The sequence below is a fragment of the Elephantulus edwardii genome, unplaced genomic scaffold (genome assembly GCF_000299155.1).
Source record: "Elephantulus edwardii isolate Elephantulus edwardi_28Jun2011 unplaced genomic scaffold, EleEdw1.0 scaffold00016, whole genome shotgun sequence".
Taxonomy (NCBI): domain Eukaryota; kingdom Metazoa; phylum Chordata; class Mammalia; order Macroscelidea; family Macroscelididae; genus Elephantulus; species Elephantulus edwardii.
In genome coordinates this window covers 11,601,136-11,619,176 of record NW_006399766.1, presented here as the reverse complement: position 1 = coordinate 11,619,176, position 18,041 = coordinate 11,601,136, and the positions used below count along the sequence as shown (strand labels likewise).

The following is an 18,041-nucleotide window of genomic DNA, read 5'->3' as shown; positions in this document are numbered from 1 at the left end:
AGAGACTCCAAGGCACGTGATTTTTCTCAGTTACTCTTCCCACTTGCAGCTGAAAGTGGTCTTATCACAAGTCTGAGCAGATTCCTCAGGCCAATTAAAAAATGCGCACACACATGTCCACACAGTCCCCCAAACCCCCAGGACCCAGTGATCCTGGCCAGCCCACCCCTAGGATTGGGGGGGGGCGCTGTACTTTTTTCTTTCCAGCCCTTGACCCAGTGACCCAGATCTCAGCTGGCCATGTTTCTTCACTTTGCTTCTGGCCCCTCCACTTGTGCGCATCTGGGAATGGGGTGGGGGTGTCTCTCAGTGCTGAAGAGGGGACCAAGTAACTCAGCTTCCTCTGCCACAGAGAAGTCCCAACGGGTGGAGAGTAAAGCGAGACGAGAAGACAGAAGCCCCGAGCCAGGTTTTTCGGTATGCAAGTGTTTTTGACTCCACAGCCTGTTTCAAAACATCACAGGCAGCCAGAATACACACCCCAATGTGCAAAAGGAAAGGCAAAGAGAAAAAGAAGCCACACACAATACCACGACCCAGACAAAAGCAGAAAGTCCAAATGCAAAACCCCTCAACTTTATAGAGATTTTTCTTTTGTTTTTGCTTTGTCCTGTTGTGGTTGGTTGATTGTTTTTGTCGGTTAAAAAAAAAAAAAGATAACTGCCCCAAACTAACTGGGCAGCACGTTGAGGCTTGGTGCAGTCCTATGAAAGGGGGTAGGTGCATCCTCCCCCAGGAACAAAGAACAAACACAATACAAAGAAAATCAGCACCCCTGCTCCCCACAAGCCCCTGCAAGACAGATTGTCTCATCCTCAAACTGGTTTGCTTTTTTTTTTTTTGGTTTTTTTTTTTTTTTTGGTTGTTGTTACGCTACCTCCCCACCACCATTTTCTTCTTCTTCTTTGTTGTTTTTAGCACCTGTACAATAAAACCGTACCACCTCTGACCACAGTCGGAGGCCGTCTCTCCTTTGGATGGCACGCACGCTCTACAAGGATTGTTTGGAAAAATAGCACATTGGTAGAAAAATAAGAACAAGAGTGGGAAAGCCACCGCCACAGAGGGGGCGGGGATGGGGGTAAGCGGCCAAGCTCCTCCCTCACGCGCTCGCTCGAGCTGGCTCGCTCCCGCCCCCCTCCTTCCTCCCTCGCCCCTCAACAAGCCCAATGCTGGAGGCCTAAGGCCTAAGCTCAGCTCCAGGCCTGCGCGCGGGAGTGGAGCCCTGCACTGGAGACGAGTCTCTCTGGGCTAGAAAACAGCTGGCAGGCAGTCTGGGGCCCTCTGCAGACTCCAAAGGCGGCTGGGGGCCGGAAGAGAGAGGACAGGGCACGTGTGGGAAGGGCTGAGGGCTGGGTGCAGAACAGCTCTGAATCTAGCCAGGGGGTCAGGCCAGCACCGGGTGGGGTGGGAACCAGCCCAGGGGAGGGGGGGCGAAGAGGGGGCACCTCACCCATCAGACCCATTCTCTGCTCTTCCTTTATTAGAGTGATCCATTAACCTCTTGCCCCACCGTCCTCCCTGCCCCCACAGTAAACAGTCTCAGGGTAGCAGGGAGGAGGGGGAGGAAAGAAGAACAACTGTGGGGGGAGCACCAAATCCTGACCCCCCCCCTCCACCCCGGCCTGGGCCAGCACCAACTAGCTTCATTCACCCTCCGTGTCCTTCCCCCCTCCAAGTCACTTTGTCAGGGGCAGGGAGCGGCTGCAGAGGAACAGAAAGGGGGTGAAGAAAGTCCCTCAACACAACAAGTTGTCTCAAATCGTCACAGTGATACAGACTTATCAGAAACCAATGCAACAATACAAATTAAATACTAATAAAATAAATACTATGAAAGACAGAAGAACACAGGGGAACAGAGTGGGGAGCACTCAGAGATTTGGGCTTTTCTCCTTTCTCCTCGGGTCATGGGCACGGCCCCCTCAGGGCCCAGGTTTGGTCTTGGTCAGACACTTAGATGGAGGCCAGTCCAGAGGACCCTGGTGTGGCCTCTTCCCACCACTCCTGGGACTTCTTGTCCTCAGAGGCGGGGTTCAACTTTCTACCCCCATCACCAACCACGACGACAATAACGATAACACAGAGAGAGAGGAGAGCTAACTGTAACCCCACCCTCCCCAAAAAATCCAGTCACTAATGCTGGCATTGGATAAGGCGGCTTCTTGTTGGTCCATATTATTGCCTCATTCTGCAGTCTGGTGCTCAGTGGGGGGGGAGACATGGGAGGCAGGGGAAGGGCAGACTCAGGAGGAGAAAGAAAAGGGGGGCGCATTTCCCCGTCAACTGCTCCAAGGCTGGAACTCCACCTCAGACCCCAGGAGCCTCAGCAGTTCAGGCTCATAGCGCACCAGCTCCACAGTCTCAGAGGAGCCTGGTGGAGACCTGTCCTCCGGGCCTCCGGGCCTCTCAGCAGGGGTCAGCAGCTGACTGGAGGCCACCTGCCGGTAGAACTCTGCCTTGGGCAAGGTGGCGATTTCAAAGTGCGGGAATCGAGCCTGAAAGATCCGAGAGGAGAGCTTCAGTCTCTTCAGGACGTCGGTAAAGAGGAACCAGTTGCAGGGCCTGGAAAATGCAAGAGGGAGAGTTAGGGGAGGGGGCTGGAGGCCACTGGACTCCTGTCTGAGAGGTGGGCTTGAACGGCCCACTTCCAGTTAGCAGCCAGGCACTAGAACCACCACACTACCAGGGTTCCTCCTTGGCCGTGTCTGGGATGAATACAGTCCCCTGTACCCTTCACCACAGGGCCTAGCTTTTGCAAAACTGGTGAGCACTTGACCCAGGACCGACCTGTTCCAAAGACAGGGAGAGGAAGGGCAATGTGCACTTGGCACGAACCTTCCAGAACTGAACTTTCCACAGGTTTCCCTGGGACATGGATTGCAGCCCCTGACCTGGGGATGACCAGAATCTGCTGGTACTCCACGCCCCCCTAGCCCACTGGTTTCCCTTTCCTGGTCTTCTTGCTCCTGTCTGCTTGTTCACCTCAATCTTCCCCAGCAGAGGGGAGCCGTGGAGAAAGGTCTCAACTGCGGGTAATCCAAAAGGCATTTCTCTTTGGCTCTGGAATGCATTAGACAAGTTCTTTCTCCAGCAGCGGGCGGCAGGAGAAGGCAGCATCGGGGCTGTTCGTGCAGGTCCGAGCTCACGTTACAGGCCCGCTTTGCTGAGTGGACCCGACTGGACTCGGGCAACAGCCCGGGGACAGCTCAGAGGGGCGCCTGGGAGGCCGCGCAGGGGCCCAGTGCTGGCACTGGTAAACCGAGAGGGGCGGTGGAGGGACGCTGCATCCCGTGCCAGCAGTCCCTGTTTCCAGGATTTGTTTCTCGTATCCCACTGTCACAGTTGCAGCTGCTGCCAGGACCGGATTGCATCAGCCTCTGTACTGGTTTGTTTCCCTCTGCCAAAAGCCACCCTTCTGCACCCCAGCCACCAGGATCCAACCCATGTTACGACTAGTTTCTTCAAAGGAGAATATGACCCTCTCTCTCCCTCCCTCAACAGCATTTAATGGCTCACCAGTGCCTCCAGAAAAACTCCAAATTCTCTAGCCAAATATTACACAAGGACTTCCAAATGTGAGTCTGTCTATTGAACCTCTCCAGTCCAATATCTCTGTGTCTATCTGTGTCTCTCTCTCTCTGTGTCTCTCTCTGTCTCACACACACACATAGACACACACGCTCTCACTGTCCCCCTCCCCCACCAAGTGCCAGGCATCTGATTCACTACTTTTGTATACCCTACACTCATATGCTGCAGTGCCTTTGCCCATGCCATGCTCTTCTGGTCTCTCTTTACTGACCTAGCTCAGATAACCGATCTCCCACGAACCCTTCCCCCAGGAACTTCACTCTGTCATTTATGGTCTCATTGCACTTGGTTCACAGCCCTACTGCCTACCTATCATTTCTGCAAGGCTATAACAAACACTTAAATTTTGGTTCTCTCTGCAGTACATGAACATGAACTTGGGGTAAAGCAGTCTTTTCTTTTTCACTCAATACCCTTCCGAACTGTTTTTGCAAAATGAGCATGTAATATTATTCTCCTAACAAACCTAAAAACTTGGAACATTTTGCCTTTTCTTCTAGTTATTCGTGTCCTTGTCTATCTCCTCCCTTAGATCTATAAAGGCCGGAGCAGCAGCCTGGTCATTCAGGTTTGACCTGGTCCAGCTGCTTGTGACATGTTTATGGAATGGAACTCCCCACACAACATTGAAAACGTCTCCTCAGACCCACAATCCTTTGCTTTAAAATGCAACACCTCTCCCAAATGACAGCAACCTCTGTCTTCTCAAACAATCAGGGAATGGAGTGTTCTGGGTTAAGAGAATGGAATCATCAATACCAGCCATTTGGATCACCTCTTTCAAAGCATTGGGGTGGGGGGGAGAGAGAGAGAGAGAGAGAAAAGAGAAACTCCAGAACACAGACGCAGATGATCAGAACTCAGTCTTGCTTTGATGATTCAGAAGGTACTTCTGAACCCCACAGGGCTCCCGAGGCCCCATTCTACAGCCTCCCCCCTTGAAGAACATCCATTTTTCACATTGTGCTGCAGCTGTGGAGAAGGACAGCTTCAGAATAAACTGTCACATCAGGAAAACCCGCAAATGCGCTCTGCAAGTCAGCCCTGCAGGCATGCTTGCTGGGTGGCACACAGCCCTGGGTTGCCCCATGTTTTGCCAGTACCTAAAGCAGGCTCCCCCGCTCTTCTGTCTGCCCAGGCCCAAGATCCTGTTTCAGAGAAGGCGCTGCTGAATACTCTGGAGGAATTAATTAACTGTGCAATACTATATCCCAGAGGCCCTCCCCTGCCCACAGGATCAGCTTATGCCCAGAAGAATAAGGACCAAAAGCCCCTGAAACTTGACCCCGACTCATGTCATCATATCGGCTATTTTTATTCTTATCAGGCTAGGGGGAAGGGAGGGATGCAAAGACATCATGGTCCAGTTGGTAGCGGTGTAAGCTGTGGTCTTGTCTCCCACCGTCCCCCCTCCTCATGTGCCCTTCCTTCATGACATCTCACTTCAAAAAAACAATAGGATCGGATCAGTTTTTCACTAGACATCAAAGAAATATCTTGCCTACAGTTGTATGCAAGGATACTTAAAAGAGGCAAACACGCAAGTCAGAAGACAATACCTCATAAATGAGGCAAAGAACAAAGGGACCATGGGTGCCAACATCTTTTTCACCATTGGCATGATAAAAACTGACCAGAAGCACAGCCCTGCAGGCAGTCCAACACCCTTTTGGATGGTCCAAGGGAAATTAAACTGGGTTTGGAGTCCTGAGATGTGCCCTGTACAGAGCCCCTGAAAATGAGTGACACGGTTAACTGGAGAGATGACAGCCCTGATGCCACCATCTCTCCAACACTGAGGCTATGTGAAAGCAGGCTGTGGATTACTCAGACACTCAAAAGGCCCCAAAGCTATGGCAACCATATGGCCCAGCTTTTTCCAAGAATCTCAATTTCAAATATTCTGTCTAGCTGTCCCCAGAAATCACAGAACCCTTCTAAAGATTCTAATAATTTCAATAGCCAAATATCTCCCAGATCATCTCTTACACCTAGGAAAAGCACAAAAGACACGCTGAGAGTGAATCTCAATGTTCAGATCAGGGAGTGCACACACACTCAGTCTATTGTGAAGGTGAGGCATTGGAGCGCAAAGTCCGTGCTCCTTCTCCAGGTCACCACCTTCCTCCTGGAGAACTCCACCCTTCCCAGGGAGATGGGCCAGAGGTTGCCAGGATCCGCGCCCCCCATTCCCTGCCGATTTCTCAGACGCTTACCCTCGGGACACCGACACTTGAAGGTTGTAGCAAGGGAGAAGAGGCTTGTCAGAGAGCTCAAACATGAAGTCATCCTCCTCCATGTCGTCTCCTTCTTGATCAGAGCTCCCAGGGGGATTGTGCAGGAGGTCACAGGCAAACCCGTCTTTTTTCTCTGCAAGGAGAACACACTGGGAATTAGAACTCAAGTGTCCTGGAAAGGGGAAAAAGGCAACAATGAGCTACCAAGTAACAAGGCCACAGACCCTTGGTCAGGGTGAAGTTTCCCTGATGAATGTTCTGGGCTTGGAAACAAGCTATTTTATAGTGCTCGGTTTACTGCCCTTGAGCCAGAACTGACTCACCGCTGACCTTCCAGTAACTTTCTGAGGCTGTAAATTGCATGGAGGAGATTGCTCATCTCCGGCGGAGGGAGCGTCGTTATACATCGATAAACAAGAAGTGGGTTTCTGTTGAAGATGGAAGCCCAAGAGAGCCAGAGGGAAATGGCAGCTGCTAGATGAGGGGTAGGGTCTTTCTTGCGTGTACAAAACAAAAGAGGTGGCAATGCTTCTAGGGGGCTTCTGTCAGGGCTATGGCAAAGCCAGGGGGAGGTGTGGGTGAGGGGGACCTTAAAGAGAGAAGTGAGAAAAATGCCCAGGGTACAAAGCTAATGAAGGATGCTTTGTCCAATCACTGTTGTGTCCCCTGGTTTAGATAAGTGAGCTCTGCCCCTGTGGAAAGGATGGGGTAGGGCCTTGGCTAACAGAGCAAACTACAGTACTACAAGGGCTACAAGGTACTACAAGGGCTGCTCCTATTCTTTGAGAAGAATCAGTAAAACCCAAGCCAAATCCCACATTTCTGAGTCAAAGTTGGCAAGAAAACGGATTGAAGCTTACCCAACACAGAACTGCTATAGAAGTCCCAGGAGACTCCAGGATCACCCTCTGCCCGGCCTTGGAGATCCAGTAGGTGGTCTGATGAAGGAAGAGAAAGGCATGAAACTGAGAGGCTGGGCTGGGAATCTAGAGGCAATATGGACCCATTTTGGGGGATGGGGTGCTCAGAGAAGGACAGGAAGGACCACAAACAAGAGAAACATGCGTCCTGCTTTCAACCAGCGGCTGCAAACCAGCAGCCGGGAGCCCGATCTAGTCCACTGACCATTTTGGGGTTTAGCTCAGTGTCTTAATTTAACTTCCCACATTTGAAAACTGAGAGGTTTCACATTTTTTTTTAAAAAAAAATCCAGAATCATAATCTACCTTCTCCCTTCTCTCCCATCCCTGGCAACCATTAATAAAGTTTAGGTTCTGTTAAAAAAAATAAAAATCCAGATATCCAACTTTTCTCGGAAAACAAAACAAAAAATCCGAAGATCTGGAAGCGCTCTGTCCACATTCCTGCATGTCAACAGTTGGCTGGGGAACTGGGGAGAGGTGACATGCCCTGTTTCTTCGCCCAGCCTCATCCAGCATTGCCTCTCTTCCTGAAGGAGCCTGAGGGTCATTTAAGATCTGTGGTCCCACCTCTAAATGGTGCAGGAACTACTCTGCCAGCAGAATTTCAGGCGTGGCCCAGGTTTTGACTCTACAACACTCACCTGTCTGCCTGTGGTAGGGAGTTGGGATGCCAACCCAAACGTGGGCGATTTGAATCCACCTGCTCGTCTGAGGGAGTAAATAGGCAATCTCCTCTCGTGTGATTTACAGCTTCTGAAAGTCCTCTGGATGGTCGGCCATGATTGGATGGCGATGAGTTATGGATGGGGGGCGGGAACCCCAAACCAACCAAACCCACTACTGCTCAGTCATTTTGACTCATGACGACTCTCCATTGGGTTTATGAGGCTGTAACTCTTAACGGCAAGAGACGGCTCATCTTTGTCCAGTGAAATGGCCGATGGATTCTGGTTAGCAACCTAAGTGCGCATAATTCTTTTGCTGTTATTAAGTGCCACAGAGTTAGAACCAACTCACAGCTGACTCTCCAGTGGGTTTTCATAGACTGTAAACTGTATGGGAGACAAATGCCCATCTATCTCCCACTGAGCAGCTATGAGATTCAAACAGCCTACCTTCAGGTTGGCAGCACAACTCTTGACCCAGTAGACCACCAGAGCACCTATTTTATTTTCTTTGGAAAATAGGGAGAGAATGGCCAGCTTTATCCTCATAAAAATCTTTTACTTCTTCTCTCAGGTACAGACCCCAAAGAACCCAAAGTGGATGTTCAAAGAAAAACTTAGATGCCAGTCAGTGATCACTGCAGCCCTGTTCATAACAGCCTATGGAGGAAACAGCCCCAGTGTTCCTTAACACTAGACTAGAAACCAAAACATACATACAATGCAGACAGGGGCCATAAAAAGGGCTAAAGTACCCAAATGTGCCACCACAGGGCCAAAGAGCCTTGAAAACATCACAGGATGTGAAGGAAGCCAGACACAAAAGGCCAAGCATGGTGGGATCCCATTTGTTTGAGACATCGAGAGCAGGTAAATCCATTGAGACAGAGAGGAGACGGGTGGCTGCCAGAGGCCTGGGGTGGGGGGGGGACGGAAAATGACTAATGGGTATATGGTTTCCTTCTGGGGCGACAGATAGTTCGAGAACTACACCCATGTGAAGGTTGCACAACACTGTCAAGTCTACTAAACGCCATCCAACTGTACACTCTGAAGGGATTGGATTGCAATCGTTAAGTTTTATGATGTTTATACATTTCGCTATGAAGACAAAACAAAAAAGGTTCTGCTGCTTACATGAGAAGAAGACAAACACCACCAGCTTCTGGGTGGCCTGGCTGAGCGGCCACCATCTAGCGGAACCAGTTCAGCTGGCAGCCTCATGAGGACCAGCAAGCAGGTCCATTGGCTTTTAGGACACATCCAACAGGAGCCAAGAGGCCACCCAGTACAACGGACAAGTTGAGATGACGGTCACGAGTGCTCAAGTGACACCTGGGTGATACGCCAGCAGAGAATCCAAGTGGGCACAGGGGAGATCAGGGTGCCCACTGAACCCCACACCCCAAGAAAGCACTGTATAGCTTCTCTTTGGGGCATGCATCCTATAAACAAGAGTACCAATCAACTGTGGAGAGTGACTGAAATAACCCATTTTAAAAAGCGACCTTCTAGGAGATGAAGGGTTTCTCCCGGTAGGAAAAGGCAGCCGGGGAGAAATGTTCCAAGTAATAGCCGAGCACCCAGAGTAGAAGATCCTTTGTGTATTTTTTCATGGGGTTGGGGGGAAGAAAAAACAGCTTCTCGTTTAAGGTCACGGCTGCGAGTTCCTGAGCTTTTCTGTAACCTGTGCCACTGGAGAGCTAGAAGCAGCCTCCTCCAGAAGCAGACGAAGGTTAAGGACACATCGATTCTCTGTGGCTAATCCTGAGCAGTGTGTCACTGGCGGTGATGGGATGACTATTAGTTTCACAAGAGGAGGCGTCCCCCAGTACCTAAGCCAAGTGCCCACTGCAGCAATAAAAGTTTAGTAAATATCAGGGGGAAAGAAGAAGAAAAGGAATGGCAGAATCCAATGTAGGGCTGAGGGGTGAAACTAGAAGAAAGTGTCATGCTTGCCCGAACAGGCGCACCTGAATAACCAGTGTCCCCCACCAAAGAAGTCACATAAAGATTTCATCACAGCGGCCCTGGTTTGCCACGTTTCTGGGGCTCCTTTTTTTAAAAATTTTTATTATTTTTGTGTGAGTGTACCGTCAAATCAGATCTGACTGGTACAGGAGGAGATTGTCCCTCCGTCCCTGGCAGAGCATCTGGAGGATTTGAACCATGCGCCTCTGGGATTGTAGTTGCAGCTCCTTGCCACTAGGCCACCAGAGCTCCCCCTGGGGCTCCTTTTTTAAAGAAAAGAAAAAATTATTTTCTATTGGTTTGCATACAAATTTTGTATCCATTGTTCTTCACACCTTCTCCCCCACCCCCGCCCCCACAGCACATTCCTCAAATTCTCTTTACTGGATTAAACTCTCCATCACTTGCAGGAGAATCCGCCATCCCGCTAAGACAACCAGAAGCTAATTGGCCCGAGCAAAGATGCTCAAGCTGAAGCAGGACTACACGTGAGCTCACCAAGACCTGCCTGGTGCTGGGGCTTCCGCTCCCATTTCCTCACCGATATTCACAAATAACAAGGATCAAGACCAACTTTTCTTCTCCTTGACTCTCCATGTCCCCTACTTCCCCCCTAAAAAACCCCTCTTTGTCTCTCAAGCCTTTCCTCTTTTCACAAAGGAATCCCACTCCTAGCTAGGCACAAATCCCAAAGAACTGGAAGCAGGGATTAAAGCAGGTACTTGTATACCTACCACTGCTTCAACATGGATCGACTCATTTGAAAATTCCATTGCTCTCAAGTCTGAACTGCCTCGGAGCTGACCCTCCAGTGGGTTTTCTGAGGCTGTAAATGACACTGTGGAGGAGACTGCCCACCATTCTCCCACAGAGCAACTGGGAGAGTTGAACTGCCAGAGTTCTCCTTTGTATTAGCAGTACAAATGCCTACAGACGGTGGGTGCCACAAGACGTCCCTTCACCACAGATGGGCCTGAAAACATCGTGTTCGGTGAAATCAGTCAAATCTCTAGAACAGGAAGTCCATCGAGACAGAAAGCAGATTAGAGCTGAGATTAGGTTTACGGAGAGGAGAAAAGCGGGGGGCCTATTCCTTATGGCGTACAGGGGTGAGCTCTATAGGGGTGATAAAAAATATCTGGGAACTAGCTGGTGGTGATGACTATGGAACATGGTGAAGGCAATTATATATATAATATGACAATCTTACAAGTAAGAGAAACACAACAACATACTCACTAGGTTGGCTATAATAAAAAAGACCGACAACACAGTGTTGGTGAGGATGGGGAGAATCGGCAACTCTCATGCACTGCTGGGGGGAATGAAAACGGTGCTGTGTCACTGGACAACGGTCTGTTGGGTACTCAGATGGTTAAACAGAGAAATATCGTATGACTCAGCAATTCCACTCCTAGGTAGAGACCCAAGAGAAACTGAAATAGGGACACATTTTAGCAGCTGAAAAAGTGGAAACAATCTCAGACCTCTAATAGTGGATATTTGTTGCTGCCAAGTGACTTATATTGACCTGCCCAGCAGGTTTTCAAAGGCAGTAAATCACATGGGAGAAGAAAGCCCACCCTTCTCCCATGGAGCAACCAGTGGATTTGAGCCTCATGCCTTAACAGATAAAGGTAAACAAAATGGGGTCTATCCATTCCCTGGGCATACACAGGAATGACAGACTGACAGGAATGACAGACTGGCAGGAATGGACCCGGAAAACATCATGCCAAGTGCAGTAAGCCAGTCACAAAGTTATATAATCCTGTGCTTCTGACATACCTACAATAGTTAAAGATACAGAAGCAGGAAGTAGATTCATGGTTTCCAAGGGTTAGGGGGAGGAGGAACAGTGGGGGGGGGGCGGGGAAGTTCAGGTACTAAATGTTCACTTTAAAAATGGTGAATTTCATGTTATGTGAATGTCATCTCAATTTTTTTTTTAAAAAAAGGATACTTTTCTAGTGGCTTAGTGGTAGATAAGAAGCTGTGCTGGAACCCTGAAGGCATGCAGTTCGAATCCACCAGCTGCTCCATGGGAGAAAGATGGGCAATCTCCTCATGTGTGATTAATTATCTCTGAAAACCCACTGGAGGGTCAGCTATGAGTTGGTTCCAACTCGACAGTACACCATAGAAACAACCACTATCGGGGAATTCATTGTGAACACTGAGCCTCTCCACAGTCACTAAGGTGTGGTACACAGTAAACAGAGTGTCCTAAACAGTGTCCCTACTTCCCAGGGTCTTCCCTCCAACCATCACTGTGAAAGGTCTCAGATCAACTCAAAGTCAACTTCTGGCCATTAAGTCTGACTCGACTCTTAGCAAACCCTCTAGTGGATTTTCAGAGGGTGTAAATTGCACGAGAGGTGATTGCTCATCCTTCTCTCCTGGTGGATTTGAACTGCTTGCCTTTGGGTTGACAGCGCAGTTCCTTGCCAAGAGGACACCAGAGATCTCTGCTATGGGACACTGCATAGGGCTGCCATGAGTCACAGTTGATGAGAGGGCATCTAACATCCACCTTCAACTAAGCCACCAGCTGAGGGGCATGGAAGGAGAAACGAAGGTGTCGTCTTGGACATGGTGACATGTGGCTGAGATCTCTGGGAGGAAAGACAGAAACCTGCGAGGCCGAGGTCTTGTGTGTAAACTGCTTACCCTTTCATCACTGGAAGGAAACATGGCCCCAGTATTTCATGTTAAGCCTCAAATCCAGCTTTACAGCAGAGGAGGGGAAAGGGGGCCATTTTCCTTAGATTAGCTAGGATACCACTCTTTTCTCAGAGGGTCAAAGGGAAACCAGTCATGTGCCAGCCTGGGATTTGGCCTGAGGGAGAGGTCTTCCAAAGGCTGCTCCAAGGGTGGCCACTGGGTGCTCTCAAACCCAGTAGGTAAATAAATGATGTGCATGAATGGGTGAATGACAGAAGGGAGGGTCAATGAATGAATGCCACATCATCCTGGAGAAATGCTTCACTTTAAGTGAACCCAACACAAGACAATCTCCATTTATAATCAGGGTAATTAGCAGCATCTTCTGCTTTACAAAGGCTTCACTCCAGGATGCCTAGGAACAGTGACACCCTTTTGTGTATTTAAAAGAGGGTTTGGTTCTCCCAGACTTCCAGAAGCTGTGCACACAGCCAGAGTAGCACAGAAAATGCACCCTCAGAACTCCATGGAGAGCTGCCTTCATTCCCTGCCCGATGGGATCGCCCCTGGAGGAGCAGGATGTCTTCCAGCAAAGGTTTGGTCCATCACATGCTTGGGATGAAATGGGAAAAGCTTTTAAAGGACCTCAGCCAGGCAAGCATGACAGCAAAACCAAAACAAAGTGCAGAAACCCAGGCAAGTATGCTTAGGAGTCAGGTTCACAAGGTGCGGTGATGGAGAAAAAGGGGTTCTGACCTCTAAGCATGCCTCTTGTAGCCACTACACCACCATACCCACTTTGTATGTGAAAGACAAGAATAAAAAGGAGGGGAGCAATGGGTTCAAGACAGCTATAGTGGCTTAGTGGTAAGGAATTGTGCTGCCAACCCAGAGGTTTATGGTTCGAGTCTACCAGCAGCTCCATGGGAGAAAGCTGGGCAGTCTCCTCCCATGCCACTTACGGCCTCTGAAAACCTGCTGGAGACTCAGCTATGAGTCACTTCTGACTCGACAGTATGCAGCAAACCCAATGAATCCACGGCATAAAAACCGACCCTGAGTACTGTCCCTTCATCTCCCCAGACCACCTGTGGGGGACAGTTCCGTCTCCCCAGAGCTGGCTAACTCCTCCCAGTGCCTGTGTCCCTGGAGCATGGGGTCATGGTCTGGCTTCCTAGTACCTTCCCTCAGCAGCCAGCCACAGCTCTGCCTTGATTAAAAACCAAACAAAAGACAGCTGCCAACTCTGATTCACGGGGACCCCATGTGTCAGAACAGGACTGTGTTCCACTGGGTTTTCAGAAGTAATCTGCCAGGCCTTTCTTCCAAGGCACCTCTGTGGGGAACTTGAGCCCAGGAAGCAGCTGAGCACGTTGGTCAATTACACCACCCAGGGACCCCTCTGCCTTTAACTCTCAACTGGTATTTGCACAGAGAAGAGCGAACATCTCTTTCAGGCACTGATTGTTAAACTACAAGCTCCATGCCCATAAAGCAGAGAAACAATGGCAAGCCTTCCCTTTACTCTGGAGTCTTTGGCTGGGCCAAAATGGTCCACACAGAGGCGCCAACAGCAGCAAAAAAATCAACCATGGAGGCCGGGTCTGCTCTGACACACACAGGGTCACCAGCGTTATCTCAAACACAAGTGGTGTCTAGGTCTCCCCACTAGCCAGCAGTTGACTGACAGTGGAGATTAGTTAAGGACAGATTCAAAGGCTGGCTGGGGGTTGGGCTAAGTTAACAAGAAATAAGGAAGAGAAAAGGTGTTTCTGTGTAAGTTAATGCCCCCAAATAGAATTGTGACGAGGAGGACAGGGAAGCAAACAGTTAATGTGCTTACTAAGATAGTCAGAAAGAGCTTTATTTGGACCCAGAGTAGCTTAAGACCACAGGACAGCGATGAGATGCCTGGATTGGACCAGTTTTTCAAAGACAGCTTCCCTCGGTGCTTCTGTCTGACAGAGACACTCTAGGGGCTCTTTTTTTTTTTTGCCATATTTTACTGAGAATCAAGTCAGGTGTAGACAACAATAAGTGTTTGGCTGTAAGAAAGAGCGTGGACGTGCAGCTGGCATGTGGGAGAGACAGAAAAAGGCAGCCCTGCTGTGCCTCCCCAGGCCCCAGCAGTCGGGTCACTAGAGGAGTTAGTGGCCCAGGACAGATAACTGCCTACAGCTGCTCTGTCCTTGAAGGACAGAGGTCAGGAAAGCTAGAGGTGAGGGCAGGAACAGGAAAAGGAGACGCTCAGCAGGCTGGGAAGGCCTGAGGGCTGTCTACTGGTCTCTGGGGCTTACTGGGACAGAGGTGCAGGGCAAGAGAACAAGTCTTTCCTCTGGTGCTCATGAGCACGTAGCCACTCGCCTTGCATAGTCTTCTTTGCATCAAAACCTCGAGTTCTGGTTGAGTTTCCCACCCCCTTTCTCCATCATTACCTACTTAGTTATTAACCTTTGTTCAATAAACAAATGAACCCCTGGTTGAGCGCCCAGAATTCTATCTCTGAGGAGCGTGGGCTTGGGACTGACTGGGGCCAAAGAAGGAGTGGTCTTGGCCAAATCCTGATAGCTCGCTCAATTCCAGAGGTTCCTTCCTACCACAGATCCTGAGGCTTCCCAGGAAGACCAGAGGCTCCATGCCACTCCCCACTGCTCTGTGGCTCAAGCAGGCAGGAGCGACTGCTAGAACAAGGGCGAAGCTGTGATGTCACAAAGAAAATGAACGGCATTTTTGTGAGTTGGTTGATTGTTTTGTTGTTGTTGTTGTTGTTTTTAAATCAGAGGTCAAATTTGAGGAGATTTCCTACTGAGCATGCCCAAGCGAGACTCCCCTGCTTGCCTCGGCTCCCCTGTCCAACTCAGACAAACAGCTGCTATCCGCTAATGAGAAAATAAATGTATGTTGCCTTATGGCCCTTACCACGGGCTTGGGCATCAGACACTTTTCTGAAGGAGGTAAGTGAGGGAGGAACAGAAGTGAAGGGAGAGGAGAGGGATGTCAGGATGCAAAGGGAAGTTGAGGTTAACACAGCAAGGGCTGTGAGGAGTAACCCCGAGGGCTGCCCTCTGATCACAGACCACAAACAAAGTGCCCAGACGAAAGCCAAATGCTAAATGCCGCTTGCTTGCAACTCCCGTTTCCCTCACAGCGCTGGTTAGTGTATTTGGCCCTAAACTCATCCAGCCATGGGGCTTATTCTGCGAGGAGACCCCTCCCAGATACAGAGATGTGAAACAGGTCCCCAGGACCACTGAGTCCCTGCCATGTGCGTGCCACATGGCTGCTTTTAGCCAGGGGGCAAGAGGAAGTGGATCTAGGGGCTTTTTCAAGTGCTCTGGTGGCCTAGTGGCAAGAAGCTGCACTGGGTTTGTCCTGGAGAGGGTAAAGCCGGGCTGCTCCTTGGAGGCAAGGATTCTGAAGCTTCGTCTGACATACTTTGGACATGTTGCAAGGAGGGACAGGTCCTCGGAGAGGGACATCATGCTTGGTAGGGTGGAGGGACAGCGCAGGAGGGGAAGACCCTCGATGAGGTGGATTGATTCAGTAACTGGGCTAATGGGGGTAGGTGTGTCAGAGATAGTGAGATTGGCACAGGATAGAGCAGAGTTTAGGGCTGTTGTACATAGGGTCGCTATGAGTCACAGGCGACTCGACAGCACTTAACAACAGTAAGAGAAACTTCTGAGACACCAGAAGGAAGGAAAGCCAGTGAAGATGGCTGATGCCAGGTAGGAGCCCGGGACTGGCATCGGGACTGGCAGCTTTGACACCGAGCCCTGCTTACCACTGAGGAAGCGCTTCATGGTGACACTGCTGGCCAGCTTCATGGCCGTCTGCCCCGAGTAGGTGGCCAGAGTGGGGTCGGCCCCGTAGGACAGCAGGAGCCAAATGGTTTCCAGGTTGTCGTTGACCACCGCATCATGAACGGGCCTGTGGGGGCAATACAGGGTGAGGACGACAGAACCCAAGCGAGACCCACTGTCTAGGCCACTTCGTCAGGGAGATGTGGCAGAAGGATGAGCATTCGTCTCCCGGGCCATGATGGGTCAGCTCTATAGTGGTTCCAACTTGACGCCACACAACAACAACATCAGAGAAAGGGGAATGGATTCAAGTGTAAAGTTCCTAAGGCTCAGGGTGGGAGGCATCTCTGCACCCCTCTTCTTCTCTCCACACCTCCACCCCGTTCCTCTGCATCCCCCCCTCTTTCGTCCACTCTGTGTCCTGCCTTTCTCTGGGGCAGTCTCTGGGATACGGTGTAGCTCCATGGGGGTTCTAAAGAGCGTGCATCCTTGACTGTGAACAGAGTTAAGGAAGATGCTGGAAGGCGAGGGCGGGGGGGGGTGGGGGTGGGCTTTGAACTTAAGGAACCAGACAGCCCCCAGGAGCAGGGATGAGCAGAGCATCACAGCCGCCCCCCACTTGGAACACAGCCCCTGTCTCCACTTTGCCCAGCCAGCCGGCCCTCCGCAGAGGAGGATGGGCTCAATTGCTTTAAGACACAGCAGGTTAAAAATAAAAAAATCTGAAACGTGACCCTCAGGTCAGTCTCCTTGTTAGCTCCTGAAGCCCAAGATCCTTTTCTGAGACCGGAGCTCCCCTGGGGTGATTTGCAGGAAGTCTGCGTGGCCTTCTCTGGAGGCAGCTAGCTGCCTGGGAGGGGATGAGTCCCAGACAAAGCCACCTACCACCCAGTAACCAGGATGGACTCCGTGACCTTTGCCTTACACTCCCTTCGGTCTGGTCTATAGATGTCTGTCAGAAACACCTCCTGACAAAGGCCCTGCAAGCTGTCAAGGTCCAGCCTGGGCCAGTCCTTTGGAGTGAGGGGCCCAGCTAGGTGGTGTGGGGGCCGGAGGGGGCTGCCTTGCCTGGTGCCATCCTGTGCGCTGCAGTTCACGTTGGCTCCGTGCTCCAGCAGGATGTTGAGGATGTCGGTCCAGCCCCGGGAGCAGGCCTCGTGCAGGGCCGTGTAGCCTGCGTTGTCACGGTGGTTGACATCCTCACTGTCCTTCTGCAGGCAGTACAGAACCACGTCCTGTTGGAGACAAGGACAGGGGCCCTGTGACCAGAGAGTTCTCATTCTTGAAATGGCCTTAGTGTGAGTCAAAGCTCCACAGAGAGAGGCTGGCCTTCAGTGTGGGGACTGACAAGAAACGTCAAGATTTCTTGTCAGCGAAGCCAGTCCTGAGCCACACTCTCCAGTGCCTCAGCCCTTGGCTTGTTTCCTTGGCAGGGGGAAGACACTTCTTGAGTCCTTGGAGACACTCGCCTGCTGGGCCTGAACCCAAGTCCCAAGACCTCGACTCCCTAAATCTGGGGCTTTCAGGCACAGCACACTAGTGGGACTTTAAGAACAAGGGCTAGGGTAGTCACATGTGTGCCCGTGGGGGAAGAGGGGTGCTGTTGTTCCCTAGAAAAGCACCCCATTTCCTGCTTTGTGATGTAGATGGTGGCTTCTCCCCACAGTCCTCTCAGATCAGGCCTCCGATCCTCTGGCAGGCTTTCCCGCCTGATGCCCCTGGCCTGTTGGGACTTTCAGATGGTGACACGTTTGCTAGTTTTCCCCTGGTACGGAAGAACTGCCTGGAGGGTGGGGGCTGGCATAATTTCTTCTTCAGGACTCACCTAGACACTCAACAAAGATGAGTGGAACCGACTAGGGAAGCTGGCTCACGCTGTCTGCCTGGCTGGAAGCAGGGCTATCTAGAAACAAGTCAGTTATAGCTCTCAAAGGCCCTCAAAAAAGGAGGGCACACCCTGGAACCCAGCAACTCCACTGCTAAGGGCAAATCCTGGGGACACAGCACTGGGGTGGGCTGAGATCCATGTTCAAGTTTGCATAAATAAAAAGTGGGCAACAACAGCAATGTCCAACCACATCATTTCATTCTGGTCAATGAGTCAATCTTCCACTCCTCCCTCATCTCGTGGGAATGAATCCAACAGACTTTGGTCTGAATTCATGTGTGGATGTGCACACATAT

General features: G+C 50.7%; 1 protein-coding gene across 1 annotated transcript in view; it reads right to left on the bottom strand.

Annotated features, from left to right (window-relative positions):
- Positions 1 to 2,282: 2,282 nt before the first annotated feature.
- The window catches only part of BCORL1 (BCL6 corepressor-like 1), a 56,788-nt gene continuing 41,029 nt past the window's right edge, over positions 2,283 to 18,041 (bottom strand). Inside the window, exons 9-13 of the mRNA XM_006881787.1 lie at positions 16,926 to 17,092; positions 15,839 to 15,984; positions 6,692 to 6,769; positions 5,811 to 5,964; positions 2,283 to 2,565 (exon numbers count right to left, since the gene is read on the bottom strand). Coding sequence (XP_006881849.1) covers positions 2,283 to 2,565; positions 5,811 to 5,964; positions 6,692 to 6,769; positions 15,839 to 15,984; positions 16,926 to 17,092 — 828 coding nt within the window. The remainder of the gene's footprint in view (positions 2,566 to 5,810; positions 5,965 to 6,691; positions 6,770 to 15,838; positions 15,985 to 16,925; positions 17,093 to 18,041) is intronic.